Source organism: Sparus aurata, chromosome 7, assembly GCF_900880675.1.
Source record: "Sparus aurata chromosome 7, fSpaAur1.1, whole genome shotgun sequence".
Lineage (NCBI taxonomy): Eukaryota > Metazoa > Chordata > Actinopteri > Spariformes > Sparidae > Sparus > Sparus aurata.
The window spans coordinates 20,394,826-20,412,929 of NC_044193.1; the positions used below are offsets into that span (position 1 = coordinate 20,394,826).

At 41.1% G+C, this 18,104-nt stretch overlaps 1 protein-coding gene and 1 long non-coding RNA gene across 5 annotated transcripts in view; one reads left to right on the forward strand and one right to left on the reverse strand.

Annotated features, from left to right (window-relative positions):
* Window positions 1–252: 252 nt before the first annotated feature.
* The window catches only part of cntn3a.2 (contactin 3a, tandem duplicate 2), a 45,115-nt gene continuing 27,263 nt past the window's right edge, over window positions 253–18,104 (reverse strand). For both annotated transcript variants that reach the window (XM_030423488.1, XM_030423489.1), the window contains 9 exons: window positions 15,465–15,623; window positions 13,871–14,020; window positions 13,649–13,719; window positions 12,743–12,977; window positions 12,141–12,250; window positions 9,487–9,673; window positions 9,134–9,246; window positions 8,833–9,001; window positions 253–4,854 (listed from right to left, as the gene is read on the reverse strand). In XM_030423488.1, the coding sequence (XP_030279348.1) occupies window positions 4,757–4,854; window positions 8,833–9,001; window positions 9,134–9,246; window positions 9,487–9,673; window positions 12,141–12,250; window positions 12,743–12,977; window positions 13,649–13,719; window positions 13,871–14,020; window positions 15,465–15,623 (1,292 nt within the window). In that variant the 3' untranslated portion in view covers window positions 253–4,756. The remainder of the gene's footprint in view (window positions 4,855–8,832; window positions 9,002–9,133; window positions 9,247–9,486; window positions 9,674–12,140; window positions 12,251–12,742; window positions 12,978–13,648; window positions 13,720–13,870; window positions 14,021–15,464; window positions 15,624–18,104) is intronic.
* LOC115585249 (uncharacterized) lies at window positions 6,857–17,129 on the forward strand. 3 transcript variants are annotated; one of them, XR_003984677.1, is made up of 6 exons: window positions 6,857–7,119; window positions 9,002–9,077; window positions 9,389–9,693; window positions 15,131–15,245; window positions 15,338–15,652; window positions 16,928–17,129. It is a non-coding gene; the product is annotated as an uncharacterized LOC115585249 (long non-coding RNA). The 3 variants fall into 3 exon arrangements; XR_003984675.1 differs by having other exon boundaries at window positions 9,002–9,693; XR_003984676.1 differs by having other exon boundaries at window positions 9,002–9,693; window positions 15,338–15,516.

An 18,104-nucleotide genomic window follows, 5' to 3' on the forward strand; every position in this document is an offset into this window, starting at 1 on the left:
TAAATAATTGAGCAATTAGTATATGCAGCAAAAACTGTCGCAAAATGTGTTCCTTATCCACAGAATAGGACATTATCGCTGCCATTTACTCTCATTTATATGCTTTTTCATAATATTATGCATTTTATAGCTTTGATGGTGCCCCAAAGCACCACTCAAATTCCTCCTGCAGTAAAGACACTAAAACTGCTGATGCCGAAAATGACACCGTGCCACACACATAACTCAAAAAAACAGGTCCAGGAGAGAAAATCCTCAGTGAATTGTTTTTATTAACTCCCTCATTTAGAAAACACAGATGCACCAAACGATATCGTACATGCACAGCTTCAGCATATCAAGATCAGCTGATGACTTTTCAATGTGAAAACGTTAACTTTGCCACGATCTCACGGAGATCACCTGGACACCAAAAATACTGAGGAGTCACAACAGAAAGGCCAAGCGTTGTCACCCAGAGCTCCAATTGGATTTCTTCGTCAATCTCTATGGAATTACACATTTTGGGTAACTTGTTTATTATTTTTCTGATCATTTTCCGCCTTTTTCGTGATCTTAAAGGTAGCAAGAAAATTGTAAAGTTGTTCTGTTATAAAAAGACAAAAAGTACTAGTATCTAGTACAACTTGTATTGTCTAATGTGCACTGGCTGACTACCCTGTAACAGGTAGTGTTTGTGTCACTGCACCAAAAGGCTGTGTGTGATAGCAGCTGCTAAGAAATGCTTCTCTCTGCTCATGTATTTTTCAGATTCTGGGGTTCGACTGAGAATTACAATTGGAAGTAGGACACCACAGTTTGGTCTCCCAGCAGGGGGGCATTGCTTCAAATCACAAGAAAAACACATACAGCATGTACAGTACACCGTACGAAGGCAAGAGAGATCCGATCGCACAGGCTTTTGAATGAGCCGACACCGGCTCTTAAATGTTAATTTAAAAGCAACACTTGACCTTTGTGCAGAGTTTTTAGAAGAAAAAAAACAAGAAGAAGAAACAATCAGGAACCATATCAAACATTAAAACAAGAGAATCAAATCAAAAATCCAAACATCTCCACAGTACTGACACGTTACAAAACAAAGAGGTTGGCAATGCTTCTATGTACCCAAGACACGAGATCATAAACTGTAATGTTGTCTTTTTTTCCAGTTCAGCAGAATCAATAAATCAGCCAGAAAGATGCATTTCTCCTGTGTAAACATTTGTTAGCTTAACAATGACATTCTGTGATGAGAGAATGTATACAGATTTAACCACACGTAAAGCCACAAAAACAACATAACAGGATTCAAAGACTGCTTTCAGAAAGTTATTGACACTCATCGGGGGAAGGAAAACCTTTTTGTCTCCACATTTAATACAAACTGTATCCTGCGAGCTGCACCTGACCTCGCCTTGGATTCTGGAGGTTTTCTCCACCTGCTCCTTTGCGCTGGAAATCCATGGTGATGTGAACAAAAAAAGAAAAAAAGAATTCAACTCAAAGTCGTTCATTTTTTTTACCTCCCATATTGACCTTGTATCGCTGTTTTTGAACATCCGCAATGTTTCTGTTTGCCAAAAGCCCTGAACTGTGGTTAAGTACAAGAAATGAGCTCCAACTATTGTGTTTTTCCAAATAGCAGAACGGTCCTCTTGAAAACAGTTGTCCATGACACCGTGGGGTAAGGTAATAACCACACACACACAGACACACACCCTTGAGTCTTCCTGGTGTCATCTTGATGGGATTGTCCTGATTTAGTCCTCCCTAAATCCTGATATATTAGTCTTGAGCGGGTGTCATTAGGGCCATTATTCCTATGCCCTTTCCTATAGAATCCCCTCGGGCCCGCTCTAATTTACTAAGATTTTTAATGCCTGCTAAATCACGGCACATATCAGGCTTTCCGTTTGTCAAGTCAGACTGTTAAATAGGCCCTTGTGTCGGGCGCTGACACGCTCGTGATCTATCCGCTCCCGCCACTGTAGCGCTATTGAAAGGTAGGATGAAGCAGGTCTGAATACCTGAGCAGAGGGGTTTTTTGCCTAAATACATAAATAAACAATGACAACATGTAACACATAAAAAAAAGCCAATACAACTGACAAGAAAGGACAGATTCACAAAGTATTAAATCACAGCTGACCATACATTTTGCCAAATAATGTCTAAGCTGGTGGCTAGGTTTCAATTATCAGACTGGCACAATTGGCAGCACTTTAAGCCTCTCGTCTCGACTGCAATGGCTCATGATGCGTGTTGACTGGCACGACTACTCTGTGGTGCACAGATGGATGGAGATTAGGGCTGAATGTAATGATTATTTCCAATTATTAGATCAGTCTAGGAAATGTCAGGAAATAGAGAAAAATGCACACATTTCCCCCAAACGATAGATGCTGTTTTGCCTTTTTTGTCTGTACAACAGTCCAAAGCCAAAAGATTTTTATACCATGGCCACTGAGAATTCTGGATTCTGATCGGCTGACAGGGGATCCAGTACAACTAGAAGAGTCGTAAAAGAGAAGAATCGAACCACTTCAGGCAGCACTGAACTAGACACAGACAGATTTGACTAATAAACATCTTAAAGGGTAACTATGCCATTTCTACACATTAAAGGGCTGGGGGAGTACGACTGCATGTCTGAAAAAACAAAAAAAAAAACAATATAAAGCCTTTTGTGGCTCCAGGGGAAGCTACATGTAATCTGATAAATAACCCCAAGTGAAGTCACTCAGTGGCTAGGCTTCATTGTGTGAAATGTAGGCACCGTTTTAATAACAAATAATCCAAATCATAACACCAGAACCAGAGATATCGCCCTTGTTTTACCACGCATTCTCTTTCCTTTTCAAAATCTGGCTCCTGCATTACCCACAATCCAATTTAGCATCACTGGGGTCAATTTATCTGATTAAATGCAGCTTCCTCTGGAGCCACAAAAGGCTTATAACTGCTATTTTCCACATATGCAGTTGACCTGTAAGCTCTTAAATGCGTACATTTGGTGGAATTACCCTTTGACTCAAGGTAAGTTAAAGGGTTTATATTAACGCATTTCGATGGTGTGACCATGTCAGAAGTCCACACCAAAAGGTGAAGGTGAAAAGTCAGCTTTCATAGTGAGGGGTGAGACAGGATAGATGTTTAGGTATGGAAATAACTATATATTATCACAGTGTCTCCTCGAAGGCTTGTATTCTTCTTCTCTCATGCACATGCCTGCTCAGTGAAGTGGTGGGATGGATGTGAGGGTCAGATTGTCATTTTGGGAAGGTTACAGAAATTGTCAAAAAAGCAGCTCCCACCTCCAATTGAGGTCAAAGCTGTTTGAAAATCGGCCAAACACTTCTGATGAAATTAAACAAACAAGACATGACCTGAGCTTCACCGGTGCACGTGGGCATGTTTCTTAACTTGGGACAGAGCGAGCACTACATTTTTTTTCTCATCTAACCTGACAACAAAGCAAATAAAGCACACAGCAAATACGATTATTCCTTTCAACATAGTTTAAAAGTTTTTGATTCTTCTGCAGCTGCATAACAAAACTTATGTCTAGGGAGGATCTGTGAGCAGCCTTCTGAAACAAAACCTCTCTGACTATGATCTGTTTGGTGCTTAGCTACGTGTTGCCCAGCTACTGTGTATTTCATCCTATCACTGTAAACAACAAGGATAAAAAATATTCTAGGTAGCTGAATGACAGTAAGTCTGTATTTTGAATGCATATAGCAGTTTTTTGGCATGTGGCCATGGTATAAAGTGGGATAATAACTTCTGAGTTGGATTGTGCGGCAGCAAATGGATTGCCATCAAACATACATCTTGTTTGGAAAGTTTGGCATTTTTACCTCGAAGAACGACAGAAATGATATGCTGTACATTATGTTTTGTCAAGTGACTGAATGTTTCAGCATTAGTTTGGAAGGAAATACAGTTGTACTACCCTTCCACTACTGCTGCTTACATGCAGATCTGAACTTTGTGAATGCAGAAAAGAAAATCCATCAATCAGTCGGCTTTTACAATAACTGAGGCATTAAAACCTGTAGGAGCCCTCGTGGTACATTCAGCTCTCAACAATCAAATGATAAAAGGTAATTGGCTTAAACTGGCACTGTGAGCTGTTTTATGAGATTCATCTGGGACACAACCAACTTTTAATGGAGCTCGAAAAGATGAAGATGGCTGCAGTATGCTCTGAAAGTACCACTGGCTAGTGTCGATAAGTGACGGCGTTACAAGAATGTCCAAAGGCACGGGCACGGGTGAATGAACATGTTTCCGACTCACCAATTCAGATGTGGAGAAGAAAAAACACAAAAAAAAGGTACACTGAGACCTCCAGTAGTAAGAAACTGTGAGGAATAAAATGTCGAGGAAAGCATGTAGCTATCTTAGCAATAACAACAAGAAGGCTGAAACTACTTTGGCACATGAATGGAAGTAAGGCATCTGTATCATTCGAAAAAAATAGTTGAAATGGAGCATTGTTCCCAACCAGGCAGAAATTTCAAAACATACCTACGTAAAAAGGGAAAAAAAGAAAAAGAAAAAGCTCAAGCATTTACCGTTAATTAAGTGTCTGGCATCACGCTCCACTCTTGTGCTGCCTCATACCCGCAAACTAACACTGCAAAATAGTATGTGGTTGCCTCCAAAACTGAGGGGGAATCAAAACAAAAAAAAAACTCAGCAACTTTCACAAATTCAAAAAAAATAAATAAATGCCAAGAAGAGGGTTGAAAAAGAGTTCGTCACTGTGTCACGACGTTGACCTGAATGTTGATATTGCGATGGCGAGGAGCAGGGAGAGTGGGGAGATGTCCGCACTCCAGGCTCTCGAGCCGCGGGCGCTCATACCTGGAACACACAGCACAAAGATAGGCTGATGTTAAAACAGCTGGAGGAAACACTTCAGGAAATCCATCTGAAACGCCAAAGTCTTATCTCCCTTATTTTATTTCTATGCAACCGAGAAGAGATTAGCAAAACATTCTAAATTCAAGTGGAAAAAAGTCTTTCAAACCAAGATGCAATAAACTTTGCTGAAATCGAAAACAGCATTCACACTGGAACCATGTTCATTACTGCAGCTATTTTTTATTGTGTGTATTGTGATTTATTAGAATGTGTTTTTTTGAACCAACCTGTGAAGCCGAAGGCCATTTCCACATTTGTGGACAATAAAAATGATTATTAATGCCCTAGCATTTCTAAGTGGTATTATTATTGTTGATTGCTTTCTTTTTTTCCTCAGAGTGGCAAATACTAACAGCACTGGATCGCCAGTCAGCCTTCATTTCCGTGATATTTGGTGCAGTGGTGAACAAAATTCATTTTAAAAGGAAGGTTTACAGGGAACCAAACAAAATCCCCATGGGGTCATTATTCTACAGCCATTACATTGAGCAATCAACATCTATCTATGGCTCCTATATTAACATGTTGTTGTGTCTAAATGACCGATAGGAACAAAACGCATTGAAATTGATCCTGTAGATCAGTACCTCCGGTCATTGCGGGGCTCAGCCAATATTTCAAGCAAGACAAGACCACAGGACAAGAGGAAGACGTTTTAAGGTGGGGCAACTTTCTGAGGAGAGGTTTTGCGAGTTGGTGAGAACATCTGTATGATGTTATTTTGGTTGGACACAACAACAGAACAGCTGGACGGGCATTAAATGTGAGTCAGATGGTGGCGAACGTAAAGTGGAGGTCCCATTGAGACCAAGTTGACCCTAAAGTGGTTGTACTGCTAAACAGCCATGCCATCCTGAATGGCACATGGAAGTATGTGGGCAGGGACGGTTATATTGACATACAAGACACAGACATACAAAGTTTTATACGTTAAGGGAGCATATATGAGCCTTTAGTGATGGAACGTTACGGAAAGGATCACTGTTAAGCATGGGATGACATACAACTTTCATGTCACAATTATCCTGGCTGGCAGAACAATGTGATTCACAGTATTAACCCATGAATCAAAATCAAGCTCAAAATATGCTTCACGATCTTAAAATGGCTCTGAAACATTGTTGAATACATTACATTTAATACATTTTTTGTCAACATGCGAGAAAAACAAACAATCTTAAATAAGATAATCATGAACCATAAGATCTACCTGCATAAAGACAGGATAAATAAATGATGGGCACCTCATCCTCCTGTCATTCTTTCGTTTGCAATCCATCCACACATCCGATTTAAAAAAATTTTTGTGGGGGATACAATGGGAAAAACCGAGCCTTCTGTCATGGTAACAGGCTTATGATTCTGGAATGACTGGCTCCCAGGAAATCATATATAAGCCTGTCCGTTATTGAGCAGTAATGTTATCATCATAAAACACACTTCTTTCATTCATTTGAATTCCCCTTTAAATAAAAAAAAACAAACCAACAAAAACATAAAACATGCATGCTGAAGCTTAACAGGTTTTTTTTTTTAAAACGCAAGAAGAACTAAATCACGTCCTGCCTTATGACTGCGAATGCATATATAAAAATATATTGAGGGAGCTGTGTGTAAAAGGACCAGGAGCCTGATGTGGTTTGCTCTCATCACTAGTTTCTCATATGTGATTTAAGCGACTCAATTAACTCTTATGGATGGCTGAGCATTTTCGTGTAATGACATAATATACATATAAAACCCTTTCCTGGATAAAATATATATCTTTGATCCACAAGAACCCTCCTGAACATCATCTGCACATCTGATGATTTAGAGCTACTAGCTTCTACAAACACAGCGCTCTGTTTGGCCTGCTAATGTGTTCTGCCCACATCTTTCTCTTCGCAGTATCCAAAGAATCTCTGTTTTAAAAAAAAACAACAAAAAAAAAGTATTTTTTTCAAACGAAATTTCAAAGACAAGCCAGCGAGGAATTCTATCTCTCTCAGCTGCTGTTTTCAGCGATTCAACACAGAATATCAACAATGCAAATTAGCATTTAGAGCAGCAGACGAGCCCCCCTGGAGTCCCACAGGACAGTAATAGCACCTAGTAAAGGAGGAAGTCAACCCCTGCGACAGAGATGGATTGTGCTGCATATTTCAGCAAAAAATATAAGAGCTGGAAGGAGCCGAACGGGGGTGGCTGGGGACGCGAGTAATGGTGAGTCAACGGAGGACAAACTGTCCCTGTCAGGTTTAAGAAGTGCTAAGTGACTTCATTTACGAGAGTGGGCAAATAACAAAAAAATAGAAGCTGTGAGAGACTGCGGAGTCCCGGGGAATCTATATGTCGAATGTTACCATTCTGTTGTGTTTCTCTACAACATGCTGGGATCAGCGTATTACAGTGCTACTGCAGAAGCACAACACTGAAAAACTTGACGGATAAATTTCATGCAGCCATTCTGTTGTTCTGTTGTGCAGGAATGAGCCAGACTCAAATGATACATTGAGCACACATCCACTACAACATAAGCAGTGTTAATTTTGCTAAGATGAACCACTCTGCTAGTAATGCTGCAGTGAATTAACGTTAGATAACTGCAGCTAAGTCCTAATTTTAAATATGCATATCAGTTTGCTAACATCAAGTCTGTGTTACTGGGCAGTCGGTTCAGGCAGCTAGTGCCAGACTCGCTAGCAAGCCGTGCCATAGCAGCAAAAAAAGTTCAAATGAGCCTAGTTTCCAGGCTAACGTTGGCTGCGGTAATTTATTAGCTACCAGATTTGCTAGCAACTTGCTGTTGAACAAAAACTAGAATTAAACTAATGACGGATAAAAAATTTGATTAAATTAATAAGCATTTTTTGTCTGAAGACTAAGACTAAATCAAAAATAGCTGGCAAAATGAACACTGAAGCTGAGAGAGCTTCCCTACTTGGTGGTTTCATATGGGATCCAAGACGAATGTCAGTTTGCTAGCTTCGAAATCTGTGAGTGAAGCATACAGGGCTTGACAATTATTAAGCAGTCCCACAAAACAAAAAAGGCAAATTAATGAATGTATGAGCCTAGCTTCCAGGCTAATGTTGTCTGGGTTAATGTGTTGACTAATATCAGTTTCAATGCTTGTCAGTGAAACATGCAGGGCTGGACAATTAACATAATTACTTGTCAAGGCCAAGTCAACTGTTTGGTTGGACAAGTGATAAGCTTTATAATGTCAGAACGTTTGAGTGAAACAGAGGGAAATAAAAGTGTTGGCTAAGTTTAAAGAGACAAAACTTGTTCCACATTTGCTGGCAAGACATGCTGCCACAGCCTGGCTGGAGGACAGTTCTCCACGTGAAAGAGTTTTCAGTCTGAAGTGGCAAAATAATGAATGAATGAGCCTATAGCTTACAGGCTAACGTTATGTATTTGTTAACGTCAGTTGAGAACTTCAGGGCTGGTGACTTAAACATGCAGGCCTTGACAATGAACAGTATGACTAGACAGGGACAATTAAACTTTTTGGTCAGATAGTTAAAATCTACATTTGCATTGAGCAGACACTTATAGACAACTTATAGTAATTCATACAAAAGGCTGCCACGCAAGGTGCCGACCAGCACATCAGGAGCAGTTTGGGGTACAGTATCTTGCCCAAGGACATTTCAACATGCAAACCAGTGGAATCGAACCAGCGTCCTTCTGATAACAAGACGCTGGCTCTATCCCTGAGCCACAGCCGCCCTAAATGGTTTCCGAGAAAATTCCTTTTGGCTGAGTTTAAAGAGGGAAAGGATTTTAACTGAAATGTAATGACATTTTGTTGTCCAAGTCTAGACTAAAACTATTAAGCTAACCTCACCTAAAACTAAAACATGTTTTTGTCCAAAGAATAAGACTAAATCTAGAGTAGCTCCCAACACTGAACCAGAGTTGGCTTACTTAGTTGGTGGATTCGTATGGGGTCCGAGGCGGGGCCCAGCCCTCCTTCGCTCAGCGTCTGAATGTGGATGATGTAGTCGTCCTCTTCCTCGGGGAGGGTCAGCTCCGCTGTTGAATTGGCTGTTGTGAGTGTGTTTACCTCTTTGTGTCTCTGTCTCCTGTATGACAGCTGAGCGGGGGGAGAGAAACAAGCTGGGTGACACTCTGTAAACATGCATTCTTACAGCCTGACAGCTACCACACAGGTAAGGTCCACGCTTTCACTCAGTCTAAATAAACATGCTGATGATGTTTAACTCACTTGGTAGCCTGTAACTTCTGACTCTGATTCCATCGCCACCACAGGCTCCCAGTAAAGAGACAAGTGAGAGCCAATTAGGGTCCATTCGACATTCAGCGGCGGTTGGGTCGGCGCTGCATGATATAAAAATAATTAATTGCGATATGACAGCACAGAAACATGTTAATGTCACATCATTATCCAAGAATTACCATATTTCTCTTATGCGATACTTTACAAGTATGAAATTAGATGTACTTTCTCTTGCTTTTTTAGAGAAAGCTAAGAATAGTCTTCCCACCTCTGAATTATAATCAGCGTGGATAAAAACACAAACACTTGAGCAGTGAGGCGCCTCGGGCGCCGCAACGTACGTGGCTTTTTTGTTGTCACGTTGATTGCAGGGAGGAAGGGGCCGGTGCCTGCTGTGTTGAAAGCGCTGACCGTTAGGAAATACTGCGTGTTTCCTGCCAAGGTGCTCACTGTGACCGAGGTCTGGTTCCAAGGCACTCTAACCTTCCCCATGGTCTCTGGTTTGGTGTCATCCTCCCAGTAAACCACCTGTTTAAGACGGAGAGCAGGTCAGTGACCGGTGACACACGGCGTTGGAAAGTGTACGACGGTAGAATGCATTTTCCATCACATACAGCACGACCCTGCATTTGTAGTTGTTTTTGATGTCTGGAGAGATATGTGATGTTGTTAAATGATCGCCGCAGGGTGTATCGCCTGCTCCTGCCTCTGATTCCAGCAGGATATTTGATCTGACATTACAAAGCCTTTGTTGATGTACTTGTACAACTCTGAGGAATGTTAAGTCATTGTTCAAATACTGCTGAAAGAGTGGCACTGTAGGAAAGATGTTGGTTGAACTACTGTTTTTTTTTGAGTATTTTGTGAATAATTCCATATTTATAACGTCAAAAATAATGAAGCATGCCCACTATGATATCCCAAAACTTGAGGTGACGCCATCATAATTCGTATTTTGTCGGACCAGCACTCAAAAACACAAAGGTAATTTGATTCACAATCATTTAGCAATAAGCAGCACATGCTCTCATGTGAGAAGTTTTGCATTTTTGCCTGATGACTGAAACGATGATTCAATTATCAGAATTAACAATCACAATTCTTCCATAGCGTGACCGGGGGATTTATTGTTTAATTGTTTCAGCACCACAATGCATCATTAAATGTAGCATCACACAGCAGGCAATATTATTTTCCCCCTAATGAAAATCTTTCTAATCTTGATGTGCATTTAAATGAAAATATCACACATCAAATATCAACTAAAGTTACCAATCATATAATAAGTGACCATTTTGCATAAACCAACCCAAAATGACATCCACCCCACACCCGTCCACTTTCCCATCATCTTTATTCAATGTTAGCTGGTGTTGACATCGCCGAAGAAGCTCAGATATGAAATGGCACAAAAGCTTATTTTCCTGGATGAATTACTGAAAGAGCTTTGATTTTACTGAGAATAATATCAACATCTCATAATAAAGCGCTTTGATCGCCCTGATTATTCACTCTGAATTATGCAGGTGAGGCAATCAGGCTGTCCCAGATCTGAAGGTAAAACAGTATTCAATCTACCGCATTGGGTTTAAAATGTAATAGGCCTAGTTGAATACAGGGCGGCAACTGACGGTTATTTTCCATTAATGTGCTGATTAATTTCCCAACACACTGACTAATCAATTATGTTCATAATTCATGTGAAAAATGTTCATTGCCATTCCCTAGCGCCCAAAGTGACGTCTTCAAATTTGTTTGTTCAGCCAACAGTCCAAATCCAAAACACTTTATTATTTACTATAAAACATGCAACATGTAAGTAGCTGGAACCAGCAATTTTTCTATATTTTAGCTTGAACGAGAATCATTTACTAAAAACTGTTAACTACCAATTTTCTTTTGAACCAACTAATAGATGAATAATGTCACTGTTGCAGCTGTTTTCAAATATTCTCATTTATTTAGTGAAAAATTTACTAAAGACTGATTTCCATGGTGCCAAACTCGTTCCCAGGAGATCAAACTGAATCTTAAAGGGTAACTCCACCAATGTTACACATGAAAGTGTGTTTACAGGTCTTAGGAAGTACTACTGAGTATGTGAAAAAAGTAGCATAAAGTCTTTTGTTTGCTCCACAGGAAGCTGCACATAATCTGATAAATTAACTCCAGTGATGTCATTCCATGGCTTAGTTGCATTGTGGGTAATGTAGGAACCAGGTTTAAAAAGTCAATCCTCACTGTTTGACTTATTATAGACAGCGTTTCTGATAATAATCGAAACAGTGATATTGCCTTTTTGAAACCACGCATTCTTCTTCCTTTTGAAAGCCTGTTGCCTACATTACCCACAATGCAATTTAGCCAATGGGTGGCATCACTGGGTGCAATTCATCAGATTTTATACAGCTTCCACTGGAGCCACAACAGTAAAGACTCCTGAGACCTCCCTAAGACCTATAAACACACTTTAATGTGTACAATTGGTGGAGTTACCCTGTAATGGCGGCCTTGGTTCAAAAGTATTTTTTCTATTTTCAAAATTTTGTTGGAAACATCTGGCCGACCTCGTTGAACCTTAAGGCGAGCCGACTGTGGCCCTGTGTTAGCCTATAAAAACAGTTTTGAGTATCGTCACACAGCTTGTGTTGTGTTAAGGCGCCCTTTCTTGGAATTCTCACATGTCTGGTACAGCATAGCGGCGCAGACTATCATGAAGCTCCGTATCATGACCACATAACTGACAGCAACATGAAAAGGCATGTGGACAGGCAATTTTCTTTTGTTCCCTTGAAAACGCTGTGACATGTTTTCCTGTTGCGTTGCTACAAAGAACTGTATAATTTCGGCTGTAACGGTCGCCTGACTGAAACAGCCATTTCCATGGCGACGCAGAGTTTGGAAGTGATGGCTTTGAGGTACAACGGGGGTGATGACAAGCATTTGAATTGTGCCGTGTGTGATTTCTATTTCCATTTAAAAGGGTAAAATGTACCTCATAGCCCAGAACCCTTTCAGGGGTGAAGGAGAGAGCCTGCCAATTCACCTCAATCTCAGAGGCTGAGACACTTCTGGCCCAGACTCCCGCTGGCATCCCACTTGGCTCTGAAAACAGACAACAGGAGACTGAGCATTTCTGCACTTCTTCCAACAGCACAGAGACAAGCAGAACAAATCTCTTCAATTTTTACATTTATAACAGTGCACCATTCCCCACTTGGATGAATCATCACACACAGGTGCTGCTGGTAAATAGACCAACACCACACTACAGACTGACCCCCTCTCAGCATGCTGAGAGGTAGCATGGATCTAAATGCCAACCGGTTTTCATAGCCATTCAAAAGAGCGGTGATATTTGGAGGCAATCAGTCTGTCCTTACATGAATGTGTTGTGCAATTTCTCCCCCCTACCCTTTTTTTACTCGTAAAAAGATTTCTGCAGATTTATTGTCCTGCATGTCTCTTCTTCTTTTCAGGCAGGAAAATAAATGCCTCTACCTCGAAAACCACTTTCATATGATCTTTGTCCATTTCATAAACAGTTAAAGCTTTGTAGCTTTGCAAAAAAAATCCCACTCATGTTCATTCCCTTACCTATCTCTGCAGAGTAGATGGTGACCACAGGGCTGAAGGGACCCTGTCCTTTGCTGTTGTAAGTGCCAACCTTGACATGAAATGGAGAGAACGGCGCGATGCTTTCGTTGCGGTACACGTAGCGCGATGCGCCAGGGGCAGAGGTGGCCACGTGAGTCCAGCTAACTTCTCCGAAGGCGCGGAAAGCAATGATGTAACCAAAGCTCTCACCATTCTGCAGTTCTTCAGGGACAGGCTGAGAGTGAAACACAAAACTATAGTGATATTAAAACATATACAAACCTCTCACGTTCACCCCACCGCTGGGCTGAAACAATCACCACCCACACTCTCATGCTGCCAAAAGAAGTGCGTGACCCACAAATTGCTTTTGTGACCCACCTGATGAAATGAAATGAGCACTAAATGCCATTTAAAAAAAAAAAGAAGAAATCCAAGCTCATTACAGAGCATCTGTGCAGCTTTTAAAAAATGAAAAGGTATTTCTGATTTTAATGAAATGAAAAAAATAATGAGATAGCTTGAGCTGGCTAATGACTTCTTCAATATCTACATTATTTCTCAGCTATCGGCTGGCTTCCGCCTTTGCTCGATTTGAGCAATTCACTTTTTGGCAAAACAACAGCAATTCAGCACAGATCAAAGCCTCATAAATGACAATAACTGTCAGATTCAGTGTTCTGCTTATGAACACATCGCCGCCGCCTCACATGCATACTCTGTAACTAAGAAATTACAACGACTACAGCGCCAGATCTCAATTGACCCAAAATTTATGACACCCACGAGTCAAACAGAGCAGGGGCTTTGATTTAGGGAGAAATATCAAGCACCTCACTCAAGGATAAAAAAGATTTACTGCAGCCCCTTTGAGTAACACAGTAGAACATAAGACTGATGACTTACCTCCCATGTGATGACCAGTTCAGACCTGCTTCCACCTCCTCCACCCACATCACCGGGGGCTGCATCAGGGACTACACAACACAGACTATGTTCACACCTCCACACAAGGAAACACTCCAAGCTTAAGAAAGACATACAGTCACACTTTGAGGATTTGATATTTTCTATCGGACCAGGATGACTTGAGGGGAGAAGGACGGTGGTGAATTGTATTCGCTGTACCTGCATCCTCTGTCCTGGTCTTGACCGACACAGGGCTCGGTTCTCCAACCCCAACACTGTTTTTGGCCAAAACACGAAACTCGTACTCCACCCAGGCATTTAAGTCCACTACAGTGGCCGTCAGTGTGTTCCCATCGATTATCTCAGGGACTGGAAAGAAACAAAAAACATACATCATTTACTTAAGCTGATAAAAAACTGGAGGGAGTAGCTGAATAACCGTAAAACAAGAGAACTAAATATATTCACAGCTGCATAGACAAATAATTAAATAACTATGTTTAAGCAAAGCACTATGTCCTATAATGTAAGTGCTGTTATGATGAAAGTCACGTGAGCTGTGGTTTGGAGTCTAGACTGTCAAAAGTCTGCCAAAGATCCAGAAGACAGGCCTTCCTTGTATTGTACAGCAAAATATTCAAAATAAACTCTTAAGCTGGCATGCAAATTTGATGATCCTACAAGTAATGTGGCCGAGACATTGCTAGATCAGCTGCTAGATGCTGCGCTGTATCCATCAGCTATTTTTGTTGAGAATAATGGTCTAAAGGCATCAACATATCCACTGTATGCTATCTGCCTTTAGACCCTTTTTCACACTACTTCTACTACAGCTGCTGCAGCAAAAACTGAAAGAAATTGATGAGAGTGGTGAAAGAGAACCAAAATAGTAAAGTTGTGAGCTGCAAAACCAACACAATGAGCGGAAGGTCCGCGAAAAACACAGACAACCAAAATAAACAAATATGGATATTGGATAAAATATGCAACATTTCTGCAATAAAATGTCTAAAAAGACCTTTGTTGTATATTTTGTTGAGCTAGCTGCTGTGTTATACTGTGGCTTTACTTATACAGTAGGTGGATGTGTGCTGAATATGCATTTGCTTACATTTTAGGCTAGCTGTGGCTCATTTCCAGTTCTTTGTCCTGTTAATCACTGAGCAGTGTCCCCAATGAAAACTAATGAAATAAAAAAATCCAATTTGATTTCATTCCATTAATTTGGCAGATGCCATTTCTCCAAAGCAACTTGCCATATGTGCATGGAAACAAGCGCTAGACGGCATCCAAACAGATTGACTAAGGTTAAGCCAGTGTTTTCTTAAGGTTTTTCTGGCATGCCCCCATAAGGAGCTGGAAAAAAAGTTCATGACCCCCCCAGCCCACAATATGGTTTAATCATTAAAAATTATGATTTAACTGAGGTAATGGTCAGCACGAACGATCAGCTGATACTGACTCCATATTCTCCCCCAGGTCATTCACTGCAGTGGCTCTATGTCGACCCCGGGGGAACTCGCCCAGTTTGAGAACCACTGGCTTAAGCAGATGAAAAGCACTGTCTGGCTCGAGGACTGAGGCAGGTGTAAAGGTCAGCAAAGTGGTTAAAATGAGATCATGTAAAAGCAGCAGAGATGACCTCTTGTTCTCCTGAGTCAGACCCTGAATCCCTCCCATTTGCAGAGCCTCCGTTCTGTAGCTGACCCCACACTCTGACCTCCCGGCTGTAAGAAAATTTCCCTGCGGGGATCCATCTGAACACCATCACGTCTGGTATTAGATGAAAAATCATCTTCCGACCGCTGCCTACCTGTGTTAACCCTCTGCCAGCCCACAGTGAAGGGAGTCCTGGTCTGGATGAGGTAATTGGTGATGGGGCTGCCGTTGTCTCTGCCGGGGCTCCAGGCCAGCTGGGCTGTGCTGTCTGTCACCTCCTCCACCGTAACAGAGTCTGGAGGGCTGGGGGGACCTGGCGCAATCACAGGAACAGACGCTGAGGTTCTTGCACATGAAGAGGCACAGACGAGACTATGAAATGTGGATGTGACTACGTGTTCCTCGCACCTACTGAAGGAAAAACATGAATACTTGATATATTTGCTAAAAAAAAACACATCCTGCTAAACTACATAGCTAAAATACATTATTGTGCTAAGATGAAAGCCTCTGTAGCTTGAAGTCGGCAGAAACATCTTTAAAAATCTTTGAGTTGGAGGAGAAGTTATGCCCTTCACAAGGAATTAAAAGTTAATTCAAGATTTATCCTCCAATACTCGCCCAACTTGTAATCCTTCCCTTTCGTGGTCCTCGCGGTAATTGATCGAAGAAACAGCAGACGTAAGTAGATGCAGGGAGTCAAAAAGATGAAAAAGGGCCTCGCTGCCCTGAAGAACCAAGAGTTTTATCATTTATTTTCATTATCCCACCAATTAAGTGGTGTGATGTTTTACTTTAGCCTCATCTACTGTTTCCTGTCCTAATGAACGTGTCGGCTCATCAGAAATAATGGACCACTAGAGAGCTGTGAGACAGACCGCAGAATAATAACGCCCCTAGCTCTGCTCACACTCCTCACCAGCTCTGGAGTGGGTTTCTAATCTGAAGCAAAACATTCTAATTATTAGTGGGAAATAATCATTTTGATAAACAATCAATGCTTTGGAAAGATAAACCACTGATTTTGGGTTTATGGTTCAGCCGCTGTGCGCTACATGTGTAAATGCGTGAACGCATAAATATTTAGCAGACCCACTCAACATGCATGTGAATAAGTAAAGCTGCTGAGCTAAATTTTCTTGTTTACACAAGCCTTTAACGCGCTGCCCACATACGTTTGGCCTCCGAGGCCTGGCTTTAGAGATATTGATCTTTGTAAAACTCATTAGCAGCTCTTGATCAAAAAAACCTTTAATGCACTGGCCTCATTAATACATATTAATGGAGCACACAATCAAGGATCAATTCCTTATCCTCTTAATTATATTTCATTGGCTGAGGCAAGAGGGTGCTGTCACTGTCTTCAGGGTGTTCAAATAATCTTTTATTAATATGGACAGACTGTCTGGGCTCTTATTGTGAACTTGGCATGGGGCAAATTAATATCGGGCAGCATTATGAAAACTTGGTTATGTTATTGTGAGCCGAACTGATTATTACCAAATTTCAGAATCTAAGTCACACATGTCAGAACCTAATCTAAATAACAGTGTGTGATACAAGTGATGAAATAATATTGGCTGTCCTCACTGTGTATTTCCCCACACTGTCTTCCAGGGCGATGGCGATGGAAACGCAGCTGTCAAACAAGCACGAGTGCTCGTCAAGTGGTCTGAATGCTAATGACAGCAATGTTATCCGTGTAACATGACCTTCTCCATAACCACTGCCACCCCGCAGAGTGTTTGCGAGGCACCGTGGAGTGGCATCTAAAACATTTTCCACAACCATTGTAAAAAAACAAGAACCTAGATGATCACTCAAGAGTCTTTGTGTCAGAAGCTATTATCATTGACCTTCAGTGCTGCGAGAGGAGTGGAGTGAGACACGATGGGAAACAGCAGCACCCTGCAAATCGACTCAGCTACTATCGCTGTCTAATACTACATCAATGTAATAATGCGTCTGTCACAAAAAATACAAATACTCAGGTTGTATTGATCAAAGCGCAATCACACTGACACAATCATTATCGCAGTCGAATGAGTTCGTCATCAATTGCTGTTTGTTGAGAACACGTATCCACAAAGGGAAGCTAGATCCTCACGGTATGTGCAGCAACTTTGGGCTTTAATTTGTCAAAGTTATCCGTCTTTGAGATTTCTGCCTCCACCCCAAAATAAATAGGAGGGTGGAAGGCTTTTCGTTTTGTGGTGGTCAGAGCTTTGAAAAATGACATTTTGAAGAACTCACCAGCAACATCTATTTCCAGATTCAGTGTCCCCAATGCTTTGGATAATATACACAACACAGGACGATTTGTCTGGTGGGAAGTAGTTCCAAAGAAAACAGAAACAACCTTTTGCAAAGATATATTAACGTCAGTGGTGGAATGTAACTACCTAAGTACATTACAATATTAAGACTATTTCCATTTTTTTTCCTTTTACTTCTTTTCCACTGTACTTTTTACTCCACTACATATATCTGTGAGTCACTTCACTGTTTCCCCAAACAGTAATGCCCTTCTAAACTATTAAGATGGTTGATGGTTTTTCACAAAAAGCAAGGAATGGATGAATAACAATGTAGATACATCGACGAGTCATGTTGCAGCTAGGTATCAAAAGTTTGATCTTTTCTCCATTTCCACCCCATTAAAAGATAGGTTCACCCAAAAATTCAAAATGCAGTCACTATCTATTCACCTAACTGCCAATGGAGAGATGGGTGAGGTTTGATGGTCCTCAAAATAATATCTGAAGCATCACTGCAAAATAGCCTTGCAGCATTC